This window comes from Tasmannia lanceolata, unplaced genomic scaffold (assembly GCF_043159265.1).
Source record: "Tasmannia lanceolata isolate RefF3 unplaced genomic scaffold, GAP_Taslan_0.1 ptg000002l, whole genome shotgun sequence".
Taxonomy (NCBI): domain Eukaryota; kingdom Viridiplantae; phylum Streptophyta; class Magnoliopsida; order Canellales; family Winteraceae; genus Tasmannia; species Tasmannia lanceolata.
The window spans coordinates 28,567,477-28,585,794 of NW_027518679.1; the positions used below are offsets into that span (position 1 = coordinate 28,567,477).

The following is an 18,318-nucleotide window of genomic DNA, read 5'->3' on the forward strand; positions in this document are numbered from 1 at the left end:
AATTTTGTAGCCGAGTACTTTACGTTAGGGGCTGTTTGGATATGCAGATTTTAGAATTTGGGATTTCTTAAAAATTGTAGCTAAGAGACAAGAGAAGAAGTGGACAGGCCGTCGTTTTTTACTCCTCGCCATTCTTTCCGTTAGCAAGAGAGTAGCAGATCCTCCCATATTTTCAGGTTTTAGAAATCTTAGGACGCAGGAGAGATTTTTAAAACCTGAGTTTCTCAAAACGCTGTCAAGACAGCATACAACAGTTTGATCATGAACCCTCTTCTACACTGTTTTCGAACTAAAAACCTGGATTCAAAATCCGCGTATCCAAACGGCCTGCTCTCTATATTTTCTAAAAGTGAGATAACATCTTAATAAATCTCAACCCTTGGGGGGGGGGGAATGAACAACAATTTTTGTTATGCATGAAAAAACAAGTTTATGTGGTCACTCATCAAATAAAATCTCCTTTATTCCCTTTCTTTTCTAATTTTTTTGGTGCCTTCCATTTTCCGCCCTCAATCCTTCTTCCTCTTAGTCGCACTATGAAGAGAAGAGGGGCATTTTGGTCTTTTTCATCCTAAGCTCACTCTTCACTCCAAGAAATATACACTTATAGTCATCAAATATTTTAGAAATACAACCCAACATCTTCATAATTTCTCCCTTTTATTTCTTCCTAAGTTCTTACTCCATTTTTTTAATCTTCTCTTATTCTCTTCTACTTGCCCAATCGTTACACAAGTATAAAAAAGCCTCGAAAAGAAGTCTTTATAGTGATTCTTTGGAGTTGTGTTGAAATTATCTCTCCTCATCCTGTCTAAATTTCAATTGGTACTTTCTCTTTCAGCAAATGGGCTCTCATCTCATGCTACATCTAGAGCATTCTACACATTCATACCCTCGAAATTGGGTCTTTTTCCTTATTCTTTCCTTATTATTTACCATGAAAACCCAAAAATTCAACAAAAGGCCACGTCAACAGAGAAATAAACAGGTGCCATGCCCTAAATTTACAGTAGACAAAAATAACTCACTCTGGTAATTTTCTTAATTACCCTTCGGTCTCTCGAACCCACATACTGGATAATGGTATTTGCAATCTCATAGAGGTATGCCCAAATTCCAAACCCTTTGAAATTAGACCTGTTTTTTGTGGTACCTGCAAGTTTTGTATAAATTGAAATTATTCAACTTGAGATTTGAGAAGGTTTTTTTTTTTAACTGCTTTGGGATTGTGAAAAGAGATGGGTTTTTGGTTTTGAAGTTATTGGAGCTGAGAATGGTATTTGCAATCTCATAGTTGTATGTCCAAATTCTAAACCCTTTGAAATTAGACCTGTTTTTTGTGGTACCTGCAAGTTTTGTATAAATTGAAATTATTCAACTTGAGATTTGAGATGGTTTTTTTTTTTTTTAACTGCTTTGGGATTGTGAAAAGAGATGGGTTTTTGGTTTTGAAGTTATTGGAGCTGAGAATGGTATTTGCAATCTCATAGTTGTATGTCCAAATTCTAAACCCTTTGAAATTAGACCTGTTTTTTGTGGTACCTGCAAGTTTTGTATAAATTGAAATTATTCAACTTGAGATTTGAGATGGTTTTTTTTTTTTTTAACTGCTTTGGGATTGTGAAAAGAGATGGGTTTTTGGTTTTGAAGTTATTGGAGCTGAGAATGGTATTTGCAATCTCATAGTTGTATGTCCAAATTCTAAATCCTTTGAAATTAGACCTGTTTTTTGTGGTACCTGCAACTTTTATATAAATTGAAATTATTCAACTTGAGATTTGAGATGGGTTTTTTTTTTAAACTGCTTTGGGATCATGGAAAGATATGGGTTTTTGGTTTTGAAGTTGTTGGAGCTGTTATTGCATGATAAGTTTCATTGAAAGAAACTTCTCTCTTTACAGGCCATAAGCTTATGGCTATTATTTAATAGCAAATAACTTAAATTTAGTATAAGATAATGAAACAGGAGTATTTTAAACAAGAAAGATAAAAATCTTGAAAAAAAAAGATAAGGGAGAGATAAGGGAAGGAGAGATTTTTGGGATCCTAACATTGCACAGGTGAAAGAGGATTGGCCTGAGAAAATTGGGCTCTAGGTCTGGGAATTAGGGTCTGGATTCGAGTTTCTTTTCTCTCTCGGGTGATAGATGTGTGTGTATGTGTGTTTTTTTCATAAAGTGCCCTCTTGGAAATGGATGGTATGGGGGTTCTTGTTCCTTTTCTTTTACAGTCAAGTAGCCAGGCAAATCCGACCCGATCGTACACAAATAACGGGAAAGTAAACAAGAGGCAAAACACAAGATGGACACCAAGATTTTGCGTGGCCAAGATGCATAGATCCACGAGTTAGAACACGATCTCACTATGAGAAAGCAAAATTACAAGGATTACAAGGGATTAACCCGAGACCCACAAACCCGCAACCCTTTCCCTTTGTTCTCAATCAAGACCGCACACCTAAGAGCAACATGAGAAAAACCCAAAAAGAAACCCTCTTCCTCTTTATTTTTCTCGCTCTTTCTCTCCCCTCACACCCAAGCTCCTGTCGGCGCCACGCTCTTCACCCAAGAGTTTTTGGGACTTTTATATCCAAGCTTTTTAAAACCTAAAGAAAGAATCCTTTGTTATTTGGTTTCCCACCAAAACAGGTAACCATACCACTTTGTGAAACAAGACAACTTTTCGAACAGTCACCACCTTGGCTTGTTTCCTAACCACCTGAAGATTTTCCATTGATGTCGTCGCCGATCCACCGTCGCCGCAAACCACCATTGGCCTTCCGAAGTACCAGCTACACACCGTCGAATCATCCTGGTCATGACTCTACCTGACTCGATCAACATGACCAATGCACATGCATGCGTAGTTGCCAACCCGTTGACTCAGCCAATCAACCTTGGAGAGGGATCTCGATCTATCCTCCCCAACGTAGGTTCCGTCACCTCCTCACCTTCGCCTGCAACCTAGAAACCTGTCTTCGTACCAACTGGGAAAGAGACCTCATGTAATCGCACGCCACTACTCTATTTCCAACCAGCACTCGAGATCATAAGAACACTAGTCACCGTGTCTTGACTAGACGATATAATCCACCACAATTCTCTCCTTTCATCAGAACCATACAACCGTTTGTGATGTTCATGGCTTCACATGCAACTGAATATTTACAACCCTTGGAGTCCAACTAGCCAAGCGACACTAGATTTTTCCGTATCTTTGGGACATACGACACTAGATTCTTCCTCTAACTTTACCATATATTTGCCATACAATAAAGTTGTCATCAGGTTGTTATACGAATCACGAAGTGAAATGAAGAGCAAAATGGCCTTGTCTTCTTCCTTGAACTTTTCATCAACCTTGTAGAGATGATCCACAAGCTCTTTGAGCATAGTAATGTGTCCTAGAATATTCCCGCCTTCCTGCATCGTGCTAGGCCAATGCCTTGGTTTATTATTGTTGGTTCGAACATGCGGACCCCAACCCTAATTTTGTGTTTAAGACCACAACCAAAGCAACTCACAAAAAAGTCTCTTGTAACCTGTGGGTGTAGTTAGCGAGCTCTTCGAACTTCTCCTGATATGTCTTGACTAAGCGGATCTCCCTCAACTTGGTCCATTATTTGACTGAATCTTCATATGCCGTTTGCCCGAAATGGAGGCATAAGTATTGTACAAAGTACAAACTCTACCCATCCAACTGATCCTTTGATTTTCTCGAGCCAACGGAACCAATGTAGGGCTTTTTCCTCCAATTGAATGGAGGCCAATTGTACCTTGTGAGCTTCATCTATTTGACTGAAGTCAAAGAATCTCTTACATTGATATGCCCAACCCTTGGAAACTTCTCCATTAAAACGAGGAAATTCAATGTTTGCAAATTGGGTAGGTAATGTCCATTAAATGAAGATGATGATTTGCATGATGGACATGAGGAGTCAACGTAGTTATTGTCCCCTGGTGAAGAAAATTTCATTACCAGTTGATCATATTTCATGTCCGTGGCAGCCACCAGTTGCCTAAGCTCCGTTATAGCTTCGGCTTGTTTTTCCTCCCTCTTCTGAAGTTGTTTGATCAATTCCTCCAGGCATCTGCGTCTATCATCCTGTGCTCTAGTTTCTTCTCTAATCCCTTTTGGCATTATCACCTTCTTCACCGGTCAAGATTCCTACTCTGATACCAAATGATAAGAGACTATAGGAACTATAAGGAGAAGAATACAAAATATCAAGACTTATCCCATGTCTGGGGGACCCTCTTAAAACTGTTTGTTGTATTTCAAAAGTCCCCATGACATTCACGTTATTCACTTTTTTTCATTTCTTCACCAAATTTGGACTCTCCTACAATAACCCAATCCCAAAACAGCAACTCACCCAAGATACCCGTGAGAGATGAGGCTTCTAAAACAGTAGTAATCCAACCTAAAACAGCAACTATCCAAAGATATCAATGAAATATCTTTGGAGACTCCTACTTACCCAAAACAACTGCTAACCTATCCCAAAACAGCAGCTAACCCAAAGGTACCCATGAGATATCTTTGGAGACCCAAAACAGCAACTAACAGCACATCTACTCAGCAGAATCTGACCCAAAACTGCAACTCTTTTGCACGTAACAATTTTCATCTTAGATGTTTATAGTAAGGAGTAGATTATGTTTTTGGGCTTTGGCGGTTGCACCATTAGAGAAACTATATGGGTCGGAACATTAGAGTGCTTTTTAGCTTATTTGTGTATATTCTTCTACAAGCAATGGGATATTTTTTTCCTGTTCCTGCTAGAAAGAGCTTTATGCATTAGACACCAAGATAATATTTGATCAGACTAACTTGAGTTTTCTCAACTTTTGGTGTAGAATACATCTTTTTATAATCAGAGATTTTAAGATTTGGGTTTTACTGTTTTTATGTTTTAGTAAACATGTCTACTTCAAAAGCCACATCTTCTGCTAGCAGTTCTGGCAGAACCAAACAGAGTGATAGGGTTATAGCTCAAACCAATGTAGATGCAAAGCTCAATGCAGAATTTGAGGAATCCGAGAGTTCCTTTGATTACTTGAGGTCAGTTTCCATTAGCACCTCAGTTTTGGCCGATCAACCTAGGTCAGAAAAAGTTGCAGAATACCTGCAACAGATACAGAAAGGGAAGCTTATTCAGCCATTTGGGTGCTTGTTAGCAATAGATGAGAAGACTTTTAGGGTCATAGCCTACAGTGAGAATGCCCCGGAAATGCTAACCATGGTTAACCATGCCATTCCAAGTGTCAGCGACCATCCAGTTCTTGGCATCAGAACTGATGTGAGGACTATCTTTACACCCCCTAGTGCCGCTGCGCTGGAAAAGGCCTTTGGTTTTGGTGAGATTTCACTGTTGAATCCCATTTTAGTCCACTGTAAAACTTCCAACAAGCCATTTTATGCAATCATCCATAGGGTGACTGGTGGTCTCATCATTGACTTTGAACCAGTGAAGCCTTATGAAGCCCACATGACCTCTGATATCACCCTTCAATCTTATAAACTCGCGGCAAAGGCGATAGCTCGGTTGCAATCTTTGCCAGGTGGAAGTATGAAGAGATTGGTTGATACTGTTGTCCAAGAGGTTTATGAACTTACCGGGTATGACAGGGTAATGGCATATAAGTTCCATGAAGACGATCATGGGGAGGTCATATCGGAGGTTACAAAGCCGGGTCTAGAACCTTATCTTGGTCTACATTATCCAGCCACGGATATTCCACAGGCAGCTAGGTTTTTGTTTATGAAGAATATAGTTCGAATGATATGTGATTGCAATGCAAAACCCACCGAGGTCTATCAAGATGAGAAGCTTACATTTGATTTGACCTTATGTGGTTCGACTCTGAGAGCACCACATAGCTGTCACGTACAGTTTATGGCGAACATGGGCTCTATTGCTTCTCTGGTTATGGCGGTGGTTATTAATGAAGGGGAAGAACAAGACGAAAACTTAGAGCTTGCAAAACAACAACAACACAGGAGGAAGAGGCTGTGGGGGCTCGTGGTCTGCCATCACACGACTCCAAGGTTTGTTCCTTTCCCTCTGCGATATGCCTGTGAATTTCTGACACAAGTGTTTGCTATCCATGTTAGTAGGGAGTTACAATTAGAGAATCAAATACAAAAAAAAAACATTTTACGTATACAGACACTACTTTGTGACATGCTTATGAGGGCTGCGCCTCTGGGTATAGTGACCCAGAGCCCTAGTATAATTGATCTGGTGAAGTGTGATGGTGCTGCTCTCCTATACCAAAATCAGATTTGGCGACTTGGTGTGGCTCCATCCGAGTCCCAGATACATGATATTGCCCTATGGCTCTCAGAGTTTCATATGGATTCTACTGGTTTGAGTACAGAGAGCCTGCATGATGCCGGCTATCCGGGGGCTCTCTCTCTCAGTGACGCACTTTGTGGGATGGCAGCTGTGAGAATAAACTCTAAGGACAAACTTTTCTGGTTCAGATCACATACTGTGGCCGATGTTAGATGGGGTGGTGCAAAGCACGATCCAAATCAGAAGGATGATGGCAGGAGAATGCACCCAAGGTCATCATTCAAGGCATTCCTCGAAGTGGTTAGGACAAAGAGTTTACCTTGGTTAGATTTTGAGATGGATGCCATTCATTCTTTGCAACTTATCCTAAGGGGGTCTTTCAAAGATGCCGAGAAAGTTGACACAAAGACCATGATACATTCACAGGTTAGTGACCTCAAGCTTGAAGGGATAGAGGAATTGCAAGCAGTGACAAATGAGATGGTCCGATTGATTTATACGGCCACGGTACCAATTTTGGCAGTTGATGTAAATGGACTTGTTAATGGGTGGAATACAAAGATCGCTGAAGTAACAGGTCTGTCAGTTGATCAAGTCATGGGAGAACATTTGCTTACATTTATAGAAGATAGCTCTGTTGACACTGTCAAGAGGATGCTTAACTTGGCGCTGGAGGGTATGGAGCTATGGCTTGCTTTAACAAAGGTTTAAAATTTTGGTTTTGGTTTCGGACCTAGCCGAAACCGAAATTTTGGTAAAAAAAAGCTAATTTTATTAATGTGCTATGGAAAAAATTAAAAAAATGACATTTTCCCGAAATCTCGGCCGAAATTTCAGATTTTGGTGATTTTGGTTTCTGTCCCAACCGAAAACTGAAATTTCTAAATTTCGGCCGAAATTTAAAACCATGGCTTTATTGGTTTTAATTTCATTTTCTATAACGTTATCCATCTTTGATATCCTTTCTAACTCAGGTTAAAGGAAGCTGTTTCTTGGTTTCTGTTGGTCGTTATCTGCTTGACATGCTTTTCCTTCTTTTTTTTAATAATTTTTTCTTGATCAGGCCAAGAGGAGCAAAATGTCCAATTTGAGATGAAAACCGACAGTTCTCTGGATGATAGTGGGCCTATCATTTTAGTTGTTAATGCTTGTGCAATTAGGGACCTTCATGAAAATGTAGTGGGAGTGTATTTTGTGGCACAAGATATGACGAGTCATAAGATTGTGATGGACAAATTCACTCGTATTGAATGTGATTACAAAGCAATAGTACAGAATCCAAGCCCACTAATCCCCCCATTATTCGGAGCAGATGAATTTGGCTGGTGCTCTGAGTGGAACACAGCAATGACAAAGTTGACGGGGTGGGAGAGGGATGATATTATTGATAAAATGCTCTTGGGTGAGGTTTTTGGGACCCAGATGGCGTGTTGTCGCCTGAAGAATCAAGATGCATTCGTAAACCTTGGTGTTGCAATCAATAATGCGATGATGGGACAGGAATGTGAGAAGATTCCATTTGCGTTTTTCAGCCGCAATGGTAAGTATGTGGACTGTCTACTTTCCATAAACAAGAAAGTGAATGGAGAGGGTGTGGTCACAGGTATTTTTTGCTTCTTGAGTATTCATAGTCAAGAGCTGCAACAAGCACATCATGTACAACGATTATCAGAGCAAACTGCATTGAATAGAGTGAAAGAATTGGCTTACATAAGGCAGGAGATCAAGAATCCTCTATCCGGCATTATATTTTCCGGGAAACTGTTGGAGGGTACCGGCTTGAGTGAAGAACAGAAACAGCTTATATATGCTAGCACACAGTGCCAACACCAGCTGAACAAAATTCTCGATGACTTGGATCTCGAAAATATCACAAACGGGTACTCTAAAATTGCTTATTTGTCGCATTCACTTTATTATATTATCCTGTCTGGAATTGCTGAACTATTTATCCTACAAGAATCTTGTGTTAGATTATGTGGAATTCTTACTTTCCCTTGTTTTCTCTGTTTTTTTTTTGTTAAAATTTGGACAGTTCTGTTTTTGTTCTCTTTTTGCCACGTGATTGTAAAGACACACCAGACAATGAATAGATTAAAAACTACTATGCAAGGTGATCTATAGGAGAGAGATTAGGGAGGAGCTATGATGTTCAGAAAAGGTAGAGTAAAAGTAATTTACTTAGTTTCTTTTGAAGGATGAGGAACATTTTGAACACTCCATAATTTCCCAACATTTTGAAGAACTACTTGAAGTTACTCCACAACACCCTCATCAATGAGAAACCATGTTACATGGATTCTTCTAAATGTAGAAGAATCCATGTGGGACATGTCTCGGATGCCAATACTTCAGGATTCTTTGACACTTCTAGGTCTCTTTTATCTTTCTTTTTTTCTGAATACCACTACCACAAATAAGTTTTACTCATCCTAATATTAAGTTTCTTAAATGGAAATAAAATATCGTGTCTACTTAAAATATTATAATTTTCAATATGTTACCTGTTATATACTCATATTATTATGTAAAAAAATAAAACTTCAGAATTGATTAAAATATTTTTGCAAATCCACGAATCTTTCTTTTTGAGGTATGGCGAATCCGACGCTCGATACTTGTGTCGGATTCTGATACCTGTATCTGCACTGATGCAAGATAGATGAGAAATTGATTAGTAGTTTGAGCAAAACATGAGCTCTTTGTTTCTACCTTTCAAAACCTTTGGGTGATTTTATGAAAACAAGGCGTAGGAAATCAAAATTCAACATAACATTGAATTTTGGGAGCAGTGCTTTGATCTGTGGCTAGCTGGTTAACTTGGCTGAATTCCAAGTCCATTCTACAATGCTATGATTTTCTTGTACTTTTAGATTTTTCACTGAAGTTATATATGTTTCCCTGCCAGTCAAGACCAGAATTTGTGTATTTTTACTGTATTCCCTTGGGTTTTTGCATAATCTGATATCCGTTTTTTTCCTCTTGACTGCCTGCAAGCAATTTGAATCTGGAAATTGCCGAGTTTACTCTGCAAGATGTGTTGATTACTGCTGTAAGTCAAGTCATGATTACAAGCAAAAGAAAGGGAATTCAAATTGTCTGCGATCCTTCAGAGGAATTCATGAATGAATGTATATATGGAGACAATCTGAGGCTTCAACAGATCGTGGCTGCTTTCTTGTTTGTTACTGTGAAATACACACCAAGAGGAGGACAGATTGAAATTAGTGGTAGTTTAACCAAAGATCCGTTGGGTGAAAGGGTGCATCTTGTTCATTTGGAACTCAGGTACTGCCAACTTAAATCATCGACATTTTGCTCTTTTTCCTATATAGGTTTTGCTTGAGTTTTGAAGGAATGAGGATTCTGACCCCTAGTGTGGTTGTTAGCATGACTTTTTTATCATTCAGATATAAGAATTCTTAGAAATGTCTATGCCAGTATTTTCAAAGGTGGAGGTGCAAGGCAAGGCGTTTTCCCTCTTTAAATAAGTTTACATTACATCCCATATTTCCCACATCAAAAAACCACACAAAGTCACAAGTCACAAGTCACAACAACTAACAAACAGAAGTGAAAACATAAAAATAAAAAAAAGAGGAGTGATACTCGTCAAGGACAATAATCTATGTCTTAACATCAATATCCATGGTTTTAAATTTCCACCGAAACCGACATGAAACTACCAAAATGTTTCCGTTTTTGTCCCTACAGGAACAATATTGAAACCGAAACACATATTGAAAACCAAAATCGTAAGTGCATTAGTTGTTCGTTATAATAGTGTGTATTATATAATTATATTTATATTAATTATAAGTAAAATGGGGTGGGTGTATTATATATAAATATTTATCTGAAATACATCTGAAATGTGGTATGTAATGAATCACTAGGTATTCGATATTATTAAACCATTATGGATGGTTGTGCCGAAAACACCTTTTTGGGCGTTTGGGGGGGGGGGGGGGGGGGGGGGGGGGGCTCGTTTTTCAAGCGGGAAATGACACACTTCCCAAAATGTAGGGAAGCACATTTCCAAAACCCACTTCTTGGGAAACACGTCTCTGTGTTTGGGGAAGCTCGTGTCGGGTCCGTAGGAATTCACTTTTCGGGCTTTTTAGAATCGTTGGATTTCGTACCGTCCCGTTCTTCCTCTCGCCTCTCAGATCCCTGATGAAGAATATAGGGAACTGGGTATTTACATGCAAAGTCATTTAAGTAATTGCACTTAAGATTTACATGTGAATAAGGGAATACCCCGTTATTAAATAAGTGAAATGCCCAACATACCCTTAGTATAATATAACTCATCTAACAGTCTCTATCTTGGAAAAACTGATGTCATTTTAATCTTGGCTGAGGTTGGCTTCTTTCTCCATGGGCACCCGTAGACATGTCGTTGAAAAAACTGCATTCCTGATATCTTCTTGAAAAAACTGTGTTTCTGTTCTCAATTTCTTTTCTTTTAGATGCAAAATGTTATTCCTGATCAACGTTCGTTGTTCTACTGCAGGATCAGCCATTCGGGTGTGGGAATCCCAATAGAATTGCTCTCACAGATGTTTGAAAATGGTGGAGATATTACTGAGGGAGGGATTAGCCTTCTCATTTGCAGGAAACTACTGACCCTCATGAACGGAGACGTTCGTTATCTCAACGAAGAAGACCAATCAACCTTCGTACTTTCGGCCGAACTCACTTCTGCTCAGAAATCTGGACGCACCCAAATCTCGAGAGATGTCTTGTCTGCAGCTATGGACCGTTTAAGCGTAAACTCTACCTCGCATGCCACCATGCAATCTTGAGCTTTTTCTTTGTTTCTTTTGCTTCTGTTGTGTTGTGTGTTCTTTCTTGTTTCTTTTGCTTCTGTTGTGTTGTGCCTCTGCTTCTATTGTACATATTGGTATAAACTTTCTCCAACCATAAATGAGCTCTTGAACATGAAGTTATTCTCTTGTTAAGTAATAGGGAAATGATATCAGTACAACTATATTTTTATAATTGCACTAACCCATCTCGTCGTTTATTGTTTAAAGAACTGTCAAGGGTTATTACAGTTCCCAAAAAGCTCTTACAAACCAATTAAAAAGGAAAAGACAAGCTGTGTTTGTGCAATAATTAAAGAATGGCTGTGCTGAATCTGCTGATATCATTTCCCTAAGCAATATTGTTTTAATAGGATGAGGAATTTTTTTTTGTTTCCACAATTTAGAGGGAAGTGATACATTTTAGGGATATCATTAGAAGTTGAAGGTCCCTGTAAAAAAAGCATGAACTGCCATGGTTGAAATTTCTTTTTTCATGTGTAATCAAACGATGGAAAAACATGAAATTTCGGAAAAAGTTTCTCTTTTCCAAATTTTCCGAAAATTTCAGCAATCCAAACAGGGCGATGAGGAAGACACCGCAAACCTTCTATAGTGTAACAACATCCTCATGATTTAGGAAATTATAACCAAGACCTTCTTTTTACAGCAATTCCAAAAAGACCATTATCTCTGTCGACTATCCTCATTTTGCAAATGTAAAATATCCATAGGTACTTCCTTATAAAAACTTAACATTATCTCCATGCTTCCTGGAAAATAAAGCAAAGGAGAGACAGGAGGCATCTATTTGGTATATGTAGTCATGGTTTTAAATTTCGGTGGGGACCGAAACCGAAATTTTCCGAAATTTTTTTCGCCATATACCAAATTTCAGTCTGAAATTTTGATTTAATGAAATTATTTAATAATAAAAAAAAAGTGTAACAAAATTTCGGCCGGTTGAAATTTTGGTCTTCCGGAAGTCCGAAACCGGTACCGAAATCGAAATTTTAAACCTTGTATGTAGTGGATCATTTGGTTTCTCAACCAATGCACTTCCGATTAAAGATAGACTCTAATTAACGAAATTCTCTCTCTCTCTCTCTCTCTCTCTCTCTCTCTATATATATATATATATATATATATATATATATATATATATATATATATATATATATATATATTATTGCTGTGAGAACTATAAAATTCTATATACTTTTAAATATTTGACAAAGGAAACATACAAAAAAAAAGAAGAAATCATTGAATGATCCTGCATTATTATAGTAAAAGAAGAATCGAAAACATGGTAGTGCAAATATTAGTGTCCAAAGGAAATTAGAACTTGATTGAGCAATAATGGTAGCAATTTTTACACAGTTAAATTATTTCCCAATGCCTCAAAAGTCCACCATCTTTTTCCAAAAAATCATCAACAAATCCAGACAAGCAACATCACAAACCTCTCTCACTTCTTAGTCACAAACCTACTCTTGATCTCCTCCACCTCTTTAGTCCCAACCTGGAATGCCATACTCAAAACATTATCTGGTACCGGCGGGGTCGCCGCAAACAGAGCCGCGCCGATCGACTGAGTCCCCGGCAATTGGCTGTTGAACGCGGCTATCACCGCCGCTGGTACATCACCATTATTCTTCTGGAAGTGAACCAAACCCCTTGGGAACACAAAGATCTCCCCCTTACTAACCGTTTTTGAGATGAGAACATTACCTGATAAAATCGAGAGATTTGATTAATCTTAGATGATTTATAGAGAATCAAACAGTGCTTATACAGAGAACTTATGTGATAAACATATAGTCAAAGCTGACTAACCAGCCCAATCTAACCCAAGATGATCAAACATTACCGGTGGTGATAAATCCGACGTCCAATTGGCCTTCGAGGACGAACGCGATTTCGGTGGCTCGCGGGTGCGTGTGGGGAGGGTTTAGCCCGCCCGGAGCATAATCTACGCGAGACATGGAAACTCCAAGCGTGTTAAGGCCGGGGATTTTCTCGACGTTCCCCGTTGTTACTATAGACCCAAATGTGGTGTTGGTGGCTCCTGGTTTTGCTAGGCCGGAAAAGAAGAAATCTGTTTCATCTACTTTGGTGGAATCCTTGCAGGCAAATCCGTTCATTTTTACTCCTGTAATTTGTCATAAAGTCATTAATTGTTATGAAATTAGTATCCTAATCTATCCTAAGTATTAAACCTATTTCTCTAACTTGATGTGATCCGATCTTATTCTCTAACTCATACCAAACAACTAATATAAAAAACCAAACTAATTCATTCCACTCTAAGTGGGACCCATCTAGGCATGTAACAATCGTATTGGTTTTTTGCATTCCACTCTAAGTGGGACCCATCTAGGCGTGTAACAATCGTGTTGGGTTTTTGCAGTAAGAGCAGAATTAAATATTGGGGTTTTTGCAAAAAAAACAAAAAAAATCTTCTACTTTGCTTTATTTGCAAAAGCAGCCTCTAGTTTGATTATTTGCAAATAGAGTCATCACAGTTGAGTGAATTTTGCAAATAAATGCCATCAATTTGTGACCAAAATACCGATGTTAGATTTTCTGAAGTCATAAAAAGAAAAAAAATGTCCTTGTATATGAAAAGATGAAAATTACTTTGTAAAAAACCAAAATAATTGGTGCTTAGTGATATGCTTTGATAGGGCGGCTCCCACCAACTCAGCTCAAACCCATGGGGTAGGTCCCACAATCTCCACCTAAGCCCATGTATAGAGTGGAGCTCACCATTTTACACCCCATGTTTTGATCCGGTGGGCCTTTCTTCTTTTTTTTTATCCCCTTATATTCATGCATAGCATGGGAAACAATGCTAGTGTATGTATAGAAATGATTTTCTCACACCCTTGATTCAAAACATATAATTGACCTGTCAAGGGTATTTTGGTCTTTTTACATGGTCGGAAATTGGTGGCATGACCTGTTTTGCAAAATTTACTCAAATGTGATGACTTTATCTGCAGATTGTCAAAGTAGAAGACTCGTTTTACAAATAAATCGAAGTAGAAGACTTCTTTTGCAAAAAGCCATTAAATGTTGGGCGCTGATATTCCCCCTCTCCCACGCCCTCCCTAAACGGATAAAATCCCCCCCCCCCCCTAACGGTTTCTGTGAGCGTGGTTCACTGCTTGAGGATAAATTCACCCTTTTTAACGTTTTTCTTCGCCTTTAAAATCTAACGAAAAACGTTAAAGGGGGAGATTTTATAGGGGGGGGGGGGGGGGGTATCATTTCTCTAAATGTTTTGTAGAACTGTAATAGCAATCAACGACCTTAAGAGAACCAGATGTAATTTCTTTTCAATTAGTTTGACTTTCATTCAGTGTTTGAGGAGAGACAGAAATTTTTCACATGGAAATGATATTGTGATTTTTACTACTGTAATTCGTCAATGAACTCATAAATCGTGTTCGATTTTGAAGAAATTGAAAGATTTTTCATTTGAAATTCTCAATGGCTAATGATTTTTGCACTACCATGTTTTTATAATTACACTAACCCAACTTGTCTCTTATTATTTAAATGGATGTCAAAGATTATTACAGTTCCCAAAAAATGGTCAGAACCTAAATTAAAAAGAAAAGACAAACTAAGGTTGTGTGATAATTAAAACATGGTAGTGCGAATATCAATAGCCTTCTCAATCTTTTACTCCTTCTTGAGTTTTCATGTGGTGTAAGGCCATATAACAATACGGTTGAGGTACCACACCACCCTTGATATTTGATCCAACAATAGCCCACTTTTTGAGAAGCTGCTATATTTTGAGTAAAAGATAGCTATATTAAGAGTAAAAAAAAAAGAGATTACATATTCACATCATTGGCACACCTAGGGATATGAACTAATCTCCATGGACCAATGCTCCTGCCTTGAACCCAAGAAATAACATTTGAAGAACCCCCTTCTACCGTTTGATCAAATATCAAGGGTGGTATCCAGGGGTGCCACTAGGGTCAATTTTTTGAAATTCGGGTTGAGCTTTTACCTTAAAATCAGATCACGTTGGGTTGATTTCAATTCACAGTACAAGGGCCTTATTGTTGTAAGGTCTAACATATATATAATTTATCGACATTTAGACTCTGAAATGTGTAGCATGATGAAATGAAAGAGCTTTCTGCTCACCTGCGAAAGGGTCAGCGACACAAAGATCTTGGAGCATGTCTGGATCTCCAGCATTAGTGACAGAGACAAAGGCGAAGAGGAAACAGAGAGCAATTGAAACTGCCATGGTTGGAAGATAAGACAAGACAAAAGAGGTATATAACAGATCTTTGAGAAGAGGGAAGAGAGGAAGGTGAGGGAGGGGTGTATTTATAAAGCAGTTAGGGGTGTATTTATAAAGGAGTTGGTTTGTATTTTGGAAGCTTGTAAGAAGGAAAAATAAAATAAGGTAGAGAGATAGACATTGACCAGATGGCTTTCTAGGCTTCTTGGAACTTGATGCACATGGGAACCTTGATCGGGGTCAAGTGGTTAACCACATGATATTGGTGTACGTCATCTGGACCGTTCATTTTGGAGGAAATTGTAGTCGATGCCTTGATGGTAAGTTCTAAATTCGAATATCTAGAAACGTTTGAATTGACTAGGGTTGACTTTGTTATAGAAGGGCATAAAGCGAGACATCTACTGTGGGCCCCACAAGAACTACGTTTAAAAATTTGAAGAGATTTGCTAGGAAAACGGGAATCCGTTTTGGGGAAAAAAAACCAGGCATCAATCAACGAGCCACGTCTGTTAAAAGACAAAGGAAGGGAGTTCAAATCCCCATAAAAGCAACTGCGATGTCCATCCCGTTTTTATTTTAAAAACGGAATCCCTTTTTCAAAGTGTTTTCCAAATTTGAAAGTCAATGACTTGAAAGTTTATCTTATCTTCAAAGCCTACTCAAGCGTATGGATTTGTCATACTTAATGTGTTACTTGAGATAAGCCCCCCACTTTTTAGTTTCATGTGCACCTGTCACACGGTAAATTATCCCGTGCTCACGGGATCCGGTTTTGCAAGCAACCTTCACTTAGACAGGCTTTACGCTTAGGGGTGCAACTCCGCGGGGTGGGGGGGTGTGGTGGTTTCCAAAACCGTACCCTATCCTACCCAAGAATTATCTCGGTTCAGGCCAGGTCAAATTTTTACTCCATTTGGTTGCTCGGGGTGGCTCAGAAAGTAGTGGAATATGAAGTCATAAGAAGTCAAACAGGAGGAGCCTAACATTTTGATTTGTCTAGAATTACCTCGAAGAATAGTGAAGCAGTATTTGATTGCACGACATATCGTCAGAAAATAGGAGAATAAGTAGGGGTGTCATTACTAATATAAGGATAGATGGAAGAGAGAGAAAGAGAGAGCTTCATTTCCTAGAAAATCCAACCAAAATTCTTTAGTTTTTGAAGGATTTGCTTTTAGAGGAGACAAAATCCACATCATCACACGAGTAATTATTACATGGGAGACATCCAAGGGAGTTCAGTGCTATTTTGGCAACCAAACATGGAATGGCATGCCAAATCCCAACCAAATTTCGACGGCTATCAACCTTTTCTGCAAACAAAAGAAGCAAGAAAACACGAGATTCGTAAACCCTACCCTCCCCAAGATAGTTTCTTGGGTTGGGTCGGGTCAGGTCGGGTTTTCACATTTTAGCGTACGATAGTGACTAAGTTTAAAGATTGTACATGGAAAAAAACCAATCTTTCCGCCAAAAATCTCTAAATTTATGTTATTAAGTGTATAAATTTAAGAACGACACTATATTTTCACATAACAGACATGATCACCTCAATAAAAACAATTGTATCAATATATTGTAAAATAATTTACTATGTTATTCAAGAGATATTTAAAAAAGGCACATTACACATTTACACCCATATTAATCGGGTCGGGTTTTAGGTTTTTTTTTCCTTTAAACCCAACCCTACCCAAGATTGAGTTGAGTTTTTCAATTTAAAACCCGACCCTAGCCAAGACCTTTGATTTCTAAACCCGACCCATGTTATTTTCAAGTCGGGTAGATGCGGGTCGGGCAAAAACCCGACCCAAGTCGTGATTCAGGGGCTATGTCATGCATAGGTTGGGTTGAGATTGTGACGGCGTGGGTGCTATCATCAAAACAGGAGCGGTAAGATGGTGGGTCCCACCCTTATACCGGGCCCATAGATTTAGAAAACATGATGTGTAAAATAGTGGATCCCACTCAATGCATGACGTTGAAAAGGGTGTCAGCATCAAAAAATAAGGCCATTGATAAATCCCCCTCTCCATCCGGGATCTCCGACCATAGTGGCAGGTCCGCTTTTCCGATGAAAACACTCGAGATTCATGAACACAACCCTACACGAGAACAGTTTCTTGAGGTTTTTCACTTGCACTCATTTCACCTTGAGAATGGCATATACAAATAACATGTTGTATGCAACAGTGCAAAGGATCATGATTAAACCAATGGCTTTGGGTTTGGAAATGTTTCTCCTACAAAGAGATCTTGGATGAAACTAATGGCTTTTCACTTTGAATTTGGAGGAATTAAGGAAATTGAAGAAGGGAGAAGTCATTGACAACCTCATCGTTTTTTTTGTTGATGATGGTTGTCAAACTCAAGGACCTTGCCCTCCATCTTCGAACCTCATCCAGTCCCACTCCAAGAGTGTGAAGTCCTTCAACCGCGAATACACCAAAAGCACCAACTCCTTGTGGGGGCATGAATCCTTATAATTTGAATCAGAGCTCTGGATCATTGTTCATCCCTCCTAGAGGTCGCTATTTCCCTAGCTAAGAACAGCTCAGGTCCACTGGGACTCGGTCTGAAGAATCTGTTCTGGCCATCTCTAAACTCTTATTTTTTGTCGATAGGTGCTCTCCCTCATTCCCCTCGTTCAACCTTCTTCCCGAACTTGTACAATCAATGCCCGGTTAACTGAATCTTTGGTGCAGCGTGGAGGGCACGGGATGCAGAAAACCATTTTTAGAAAAAAATGAGGATACAAATAGTTCAGCAGGTCGACCTCTATAGACTTCTGCTCTAGTGCGTTAGAGACAAAGCTTCACACAATAGCCCGAAACAAAGTGGAGTAGGCCTGACAAACCTGTAGCAAACCAGAATGGGTTCCCGTAATCCCATATCTTTAGGGGTGGCCAACCGGTTCGGTTCTCAGTCCT

The 18,318-nt window shown here is 39.0% G+C and overlaps 2 protein-coding genes across 3 annotated transcripts; one reads left to right on the forward strand and one right to left on the reverse strand.

The window, feature by feature from the left end:
• The first annotated feature begins 641 nt into the window (after positions 1-641).
• Positions 642-11,249, forward strand: LOC143855322 (phytochrome A1-like). Of its 2 annotated transcripts, XM_077365501.1 has the most exons (5): positions 642-1,103; positions 4,920-6,977; positions 7,365-8,181; positions 9,299-9,589; positions 10,818-11,249. In XM_077365501.1, exons 2-5 carry the CDS (start codon positions 4,925-4,927, stop codon positions 11,107-11,109), a joined length of 3,453 nt encoding a protein of 1,150 aa, XP_077221616.1. In that variant the 5' UTR covers positions 642-1,103; positions 4,920-4,924; the 3' UTR covers positions 11,110-11,249. The 2 variants fall into 2 exon arrangements, with proteins under 2 accessions (XP_077221616.1, XP_077221655.1); XM_077365540.1 differs by lacking the exon at positions 642-1,103 and having other exon boundaries at positions 1,129-6,977.
• Positions 11,250-12,363: 1,114 nt separating this feature from the next.
• Positions 12,364-15,487, reverse strand: LOC143855461 (germin-like protein 5-1). The gene is made up of 3 exons (XM_077365596.1): positions 15,283-15,487; positions 12,983-13,264; positions 12,364-12,843 (listed from the first exon to the last, which is right to left on the reverse strand). Exons 1-3 carry the CDS (start codon positions 15,386-15,388, stop codon positions 12,581-12,583), a joined length of 651 nt encoding a protein of 216 aa, XP_077221711.1. The 5' UTR covers positions 15,389-15,487; the 3' UTR covers positions 12,364-12,580.
• Between the last annotated feature and the right edge of the window lie 2,831 nt (positions 15,488-18,318).

Excerpts from the sequence above, each read along its gene's own strand:
- LOC143855322 (XM_077365501.1), top strand. The coding sequence starts at position 4,925 with ATGTCTACTTCAAAAGCCACATCTTCTGCTAGCAGTTCTGGCAGAACC. Across the intron at positions 6,978-7,364 it reads GCTTAACTTGGCGCTGGAGG|GCCAAGAGGAGCAAAATGTC; the intron begins GTATGGAGCTAT and ends TTTCTTGATCAG. Across the intron at positions 8,182-9,298 it reads CTCGAAAATATCACAAACGG|CAATTTGAATCTGGAAATTG; the intron begins GTACTCTAAAAT and ends ACTGCCTGCAAG.
- LOC143855461 (XM_077365596.1), bottom strand. The coding sequence starts at position 15,388 with ATGGCAGTTTCAATTGCTCTCTGTTTCCTCTTCGCCTTTGTCTCTGTC. Across the intron at positions 13,265-15,282 it reads TGTCGCTGACCCTTTCGCAG|GAGTAAAAATGAACGGATTT; the intron begins GTGAGCAGAAAG and ends GACAAATTACAG. Across the intron at positions 12,844-12,982 it reads CGTCGGATTTATCACCACCG|GTAATGTTCTCATCTCAAAA; the intron begins GTAATGTTTGAT and ends CGATTTTATCAG.